The 6,000-nt window shown below is 40.2% G+C and overlaps 1 protein-coding gene and 1 long non-coding RNA gene across 10 annotated transcripts in view; one reads left to right on the top strand and one right to left on the bottom strand.

Moving 5' to 3' along the window:
- The window catches only part of LOC104913529, a 6,618-nt gene extending 6,477 nt beyond the window's left edge, over nucleotides 1-141 (bottom strand). For all 3 annotated transcript variants that reach the window (XR_004161572.1, XR_004161570.1, XR_004161571.1), the window contains exon 1: nucleotides 6-141. This is a non-coding gene — a long non-coding RNA (uncharacterized LOC104913529). The remainder of the gene's footprint in view (nucleotides 1-5) is intronic.
- A 148-nt stretch (nucleotides 142-289) lies between these two features.
- The window catches only part of SFSWAP (splicing factor SWAP), a 40,496-nt gene continuing 34,785 nt past the window's right edge, over nucleotides 290-6,000 (top strand). For 2 of the 7 annotated variants that reach the window (XM_010720031.3, XM_010720030.3), the window contains exons 1-3: nucleotides 293-669; nucleotides 3,087-3,256; nucleotides 3,804-3,941. In XM_010720031.3, the coding sequence (XP_010718333.1) occupies nucleotides 467-669; nucleotides 3,087-3,256; nucleotides 3,804-3,941 (511 nt within the window). In that variant the 5' untranslated portion in view covers nucleotides 293-466. Of the gene's footprint in view, nucleotides 3,257-3,803; nucleotides 3,942-6,000 lie in introns of all 7 variants that reach the window. The other 5 variants (XM_019620992.2, XM_010720034.3, XM_003210864.4 and 2 more) reach the window with 5 other exon arrangements.

The raw sequence follows: 6,000 nt of genomic DNA, 5'->3' as shown, positions 1-6,000 counted from the left end.
CGCACATGCGAAAGGCGCCTCAACCAGGCCCGAGCCCCCCCCACTCTGCACTTTCGCCACGCCCTTGACGTAAGAATTCTCTCAGGACAACCGACCGTTCTACTTCACGCCGCCTCGAACTACCCCCACCACGACCGTTGGCAGCACGGAGTCCGTCCGCGCTGCACACTCGCTTAATTTCTCGCTCGAGTCCCAGAAATTTGAGGCGAATCTATCGAGTGCCGGAAACCAGGCAGCTCTCTGCCCGGCCAGCGGAAGCGGAAGGCTCGCCATTTTGTTTCGGGTGATGGCGACTGTGCTGCCCTGGAGCTGTGGAGTTTAGCGCGGGCCCGGCCTCCTGGGGCACTCGTAGCTCGGACAGTCATTGTTACTGCGAGTTTCCTCCTCCTCGTCGCGCCCTCCGCCGATATACGGAGGGGTCGGGGGCTCTCGACGGATCGCAGAAGAGGCAGGCCCGCCGCCCCTCATGTTGTTGTCAGGCGGGGGAGCGGCTCCCGGGCCCCCCGGAGGAGGTGGAGGAGGAGGAGGTGGAGGTGGGAATAGCCGTGTGGAGCTGCTGGTGTTCGGCTATGCCTGCAAGCTGTTTCGAGATGATGAGAAGGCTCAGTACCAGGAGCAGGGGCGACACCTTATTCCTTGGATGGGAGACCCCAAGATCATGATCGATAGGTCGGTGTAACACAACCCCTAGACTGTGCTGCGAGATCTCCTGTTATAGCCTCTTTCTGTGCCTCCCCTTGTGCTGTGGGCAAGTGAGGGCGGGGGATGAGCGGAGGGCTCGCTGCCAGATGTGTGGGAATCTTCATTGGCAGCGTTGGAGGGCCGCGCCTCTTGCTGGGCTGCTTCCAGTGGTGTGTGTGGAATGCTGCTGTCCCCAGCAATGGGAACTTGGGGTTCCCCTTTCTGGCAGTGTTGGGAAGTTTCCATCTTTTTGACACCGTTGTGTGGGGTCTTCCTCCTCCACTTGCTCAGTCTGAGTTTGTGGAATGGAAGGGGGGAATGATCTGTTTTCCATGCAAACCACAGACATCTTTTCTCACTCGAAAACCAAGAGAGCATGGGAGCTTTTATTAGGAGCGTTATGCATTCTCTTAGCAAACAGGGTGCAGCGTGGGAAGTGAAAAGATGTCTACCCACCTTGCGCAAAATGAGATTTATTTCTGTATAATCTTGACTACAAGCTGTTGATGGAGTACCCCAAAAGTAATGCTTCGTCTGATTGCATTTTCCTTGTGCCATGTGTAAATCACTGTATCAACCAGAATGGCCCTGATTTTGGGCACTTGCTTTTCAAATTTTATGTTATAGGTGGCTTCTTAGATTGTTGAGGAATAGGTACCAGAGAGTACCATGGCTAGAGAGTGTATCAGAATCTGGTGGTTTGAGTTTTATTCTGGTCTCTTAGCAGTATCAGCAGTGCAGAGTGGGATTTAGAAACAGTTTATTCAGATGAATTTTCTGAGCATTTACCTGGAACAAGAAAATTAGAAATCAAGTTCGGTATACGTGAGTGGAACGCTAAAAGTACAGTTTAGCACAATTTAAGAAGAGTTATGGCTGACCTTGACCACTTCACTGGGAAAGATGGCAGAATTTTGGCTTGAAAAAGATCACATGGCATACTGTACATATTTGTTCCCTCAATTTCATTGTTGATTTAATGCTAAGCATGATTTTTCTTGTTTCAATTTAACGCAACTCTAATTGTCTTGAAAAAGAATCCACAAGAGTGGAGAAAAAAGAAAGAACCTTGCACTATGTTGGATTCTTATGGTTGAAGTTTATCTCTTAAATTCGAGTAAATATGAATATATGAAAAAACAACTGTATATTGATATTATGTCGCACTTCTTATTCACATGAGAAGTGTTATAATACACACTTCTGATGGCAGCTCACTTCTATGATTGATCTTGTTAGTAGGTAGAGGCCATTTTGTGGTTATATCCAGCAGTAACCCAGTTTGTGGTAGTCACAGAAATTGTTGGGAGCAAAAATAAGTATGTGCATGTATGTGCATACATATAATACCCCAAAAAATCAAATAACATACATGCATAAGTTAAGGAAGCTTGCATTTACTAATCCTATAGACTCCTTTAGAAGCTTAGATTCTTTTTATCTCCAGCAGCAGGAAGTCTTCATTTTCACCATTTTGAGAAAAGCACGTTGCTGTGAGAAGACATGGGTTGAAGGTTCTCTAACAGAGCTTGATTAACCAGACCTACATGTTTCATTAACTTTTTGCTATTAGAATATTTACTTTCTTTGTTTTTGGTCTAGCAAGTTGGCACAAGTCAAGAGTTGTGTGTGGGAAGACACCTCAGCGGAGTGGACTTTACTGACACTTTTCAATCAGTTTCTTTTATGATGCACACACATTATCCCAATGCAATGCTTTTCCTGCAAATAAAATGATTTCTGCGTAGTAGAAAGGAAGTGTACATCATTGATCTTTGCCGTTTTGACGGTGAACCTCCTTAAATTGCATGTATATGTTACTGTTCCTATGTATGTGTGTCTCTCTATCACATAACCCAGAACTTATTTCCTCAGCCAAATGGCTAGGGGCCGAGCCTAGCCATGATTTTACCTCCAATGGACGCAAGTTTCTATGGTGAAGATATCTCCTGAGAGTTCGGGACTAGCAGAAAGAAGCGAGGAAATTTCGACCGTTTGGTTCTTACGGATAGGTATTTATGTATTCGGGTTTGTGTGAATGTAAGCTATTTGACTTTCCAGAAAACGATATTTTGCAAGTGACGTTGATTGGTTGGTTGAACCACGTACGGTAAGAGCTGTTAAGGAAATGGATCCCGCTTAAACTATTAAAGGATAGCTTTGCCTTTAATCGTAATAATTTTTTAGTTTCTCTGAGAGGAATTTAGACTATTAAACAAATTTTCAATAGTTGGTGACAAATGATAAGCAAAATTAAATGTAAATTCTAAAAGGAAGTATGCTTTAACATAAAAGTGCTTTTTTGTTGTTTTTATTTTTTTTCATTTTTAATGGGTAAGTATTTAAGTAGTCACATGAACTCAAGCCCTAAGTTTTTTGCATTGACCAGCTTTTTCGTCCTGCAGGTATGATGGGCGCGGTCACCTGCATGACCTTTCTGAATATGATGCTGAATATTCTACGTGGAACAGAGATTATCAGTTATCTGAAGAGGAAGCTAGAATAGAGGCCCTCTGTGATGAAGAGAGGTATTTAGCCTTGCATACGGACTTGCTTGAGGAGGAGGCGAGGCAAGGTATTGCTCAAGGAAACTTCCTTAGTTAGCACATGTTTAAATAAATAATTATGAAATTAAATTAACTCCTACTTATTTTATACTCTCTTTTTTCTGATGTTATCTTGACAGTATCCAGTGGATTCGAAAAACGGGAGTCTTTGCGTATGTGAGAGGACCACAGGATAGTTTAAATATAGATCCACACAGAAATTGCCCTGATTCTGAGGGCACTGGGATTTCAACCCCCCCTCCCCCAAAAAGAATAAAATAAACACATCCTGCTTTTTTTCCAGTGTCATATAACTGAAAGTCATTGTTCTTGTCTGCATAATTGCATTAGAGTGTCTTAACCATCAGCCTTTATCTCTTCAGGGAGATATTAGTAGTCAGCATATGTACATGCTGCCTTTTTCTATTTAATTTTTAATGAAAGTTAAATTGATTAGGTGAAAACGTCTCATCTGAAAACTTAAGTAAGAATCATTACCTTTTATTTTATTTTATTTTTTTATGACTTAAGCTTTTAAATATGTTGTATTAATTGATAATTGTGTTTTTGTTCAAGAGGAGGAATATAAAAGACTGAGCGAAGCTTTGGCTGAAGACGGTACCTATAATGCAGTGGGATTTCGTTATGGCAGTGATTATTATGACCCTTCAGAACCAACTGAGGAGGAGGAGCATCAGCCTGCAAAACAAAGAGGTAAGGCATAAAAGTAGTGAGCCTTAGTTAAGGGGAAGGGCATAACTCTTCTGTCTCCTATGATAATCGTTAGTTGAAGTCGATTGTGTTTTTAATATGAAATCTTAAGGAACCTTTCAAGTGTTGGCAAACTCTGTCTTAGTGAAGTTAGGATTGTTTAATAAGTGATTGGGCTTGTTTAACTATATGTTACTGGGTTACTGAGATATGAGATGTGCTTGTTTTACCAAGGTATGGGATATAATGCAGGATTGTTTTAGCTATTAAAGATTGGTTGTTCTTGCTGTTGTGTGGGGAAGGTTGGCTGTGTCAGTGCAGTGGCACTGGTGCTTGCATTTCACCAAGTGGGTTTTCCTGTGCTCTTCAGTACTGATGCTGAATTTGTGTTGTCGTCTTCAGTATAATCATTTGTTTTATTCCCTTATGTCTGGTAGATTACATAACTGAATACTTTCTGTGTCTTCTTTGCATACAGTTTTTCAGTGTTTCATGTCAAATGTTTGTTCTGCATGTTGTGAAGATTTGTGTTCAGCTTGCACCTGCAGAAAAGTTGGGGATTGTTAAGAACATGTTTTTAGTTTGGCTGCCACGTTAGAAAAGTGAATGTTCCCCTCTCTGTTGATTGCTAAAAATGGAATCTGTTGAACCTTATAGCATGTCTTCATTGAAAGAAGCATTTGCAAAGCTGTGATAACGTGCTGTAGTATTATAGTAAAAGAGTTGTGAGTTCTAGTTTTATGTGGGTTGCTGTACATGGTTTTTCTTTCCTGGAATGATGAGATACCTAGAATAATGTATTTCAGTTTTAGTGGAATCATTTTTCCAGGATTAAGGTAGAGCTTGAACATTACTGAGTCATTGAAAAAGAGAGAATTATTCCAATCTTCAAGTTAATATTTATTTAATCAATATTTGATACTGCATGGGAGCGCCATACTGAACTGTTACAAAATCTTTCATTGTAATGTGAGAGTTCTAATGCTGCTGACAAGAAGCAGAAATCCTCATAGTAGCTCATGGGAACATTATCTTAGTTGTTATTTTTCTTATCAGACTACAAATTGAAAACTTACAGTAATGATGGATGACAAAGGGGCACGTCCTAGTAGTATTTGAGAGTAGTTGGAGAAGAAGAGAGAAACATCAGTATTACACTTTGCTGTAGTTGAAACTGTACAGCTTTTTAATAGATTGTTGTATGGTAGCCATTTCCAATAATATAGGACTATAAATCCTTAAATTGTTTGTTATAAATTGTAATAGAGTAAAATTCAGTATTGGAAGATGCGTGTAACGGTAACGTGAATTACAGGCTGTACTTCTGTGAACACTTCAAATATTAGTTGGAGCTGCTGCCAAATGAAGCAGAGTTGTTCTTTGTCTGCTCCTTCTTCCTTTCCCTAATGTTGAAATTTCTGTGTACCTTTGTGGACTTAAAATGTTTGGATACAATTAAAAAAAAATTGCTATAGCAATAGAGAAGTTTGCTCTCTTTCTTGCATGGTAACAGTTTGCATGCGAGTAGCCACTATGACTCTTGATGCACAACTAGGCTGTTCTGTTGCCTGTGTCCATAGTTTTCCTGACCCATATGAGGTTACTAGCAGTTAACAATGTGTAAAAGCATCTAGACTGCACGTGCATTTTCTAAAGGACACAAAATATTGACTTGAACTTTCATGCATTACTGTGCAAATGTCATTGGTTTATTTACACTTCTGGTCTCTGCAAAGTAAGTTTGCATTTAACTGTTTGTAACTTCTTGAAGCTGACCAGTAATAAAAGTGTAACATCAGAATGATACCACGTTACCTTAGAATACAGGCATCGACTTCAGTGTCCAAGTTATATTTCAATCTCCCTTAAGGTTTCTTTGTATTCTCTAAATTGCTAGAATATAACTGAAGTTCATTTTTCCTTAAAATGTTGAAACCGTAGTTAGAAGAATAGACAATACTGAAAGTTGCATTTAAATGTAAACTGCTTCAATTAATATATTTTATAAAGCAAGATTTTTTGAGTAATATTTCTGATATAGCTAGTAATAGGATGTAATTGA

Source organism: Meleagris gallopavo, chromosome 17 (genome assembly GCF_000146605.3).
Source record: "Meleagris gallopavo isolate NT-WF06-2002-E0010 breed Aviagen turkey brand Nicholas breeding stock chromosome 17, Turkey_5.1, whole genome shotgun sequence".
NCBI classification, from domain to species: domain Eukaryota; kingdom Metazoa; phylum Chordata; class Aves; order Galliformes; family Phasianidae; genus Meleagris; species Meleagris gallopavo.
The sequence above is the reverse complement of the archived record's forward strand: the minus strand, read 5'-3'. Positions and strand labels throughout refer to the sequence as shown.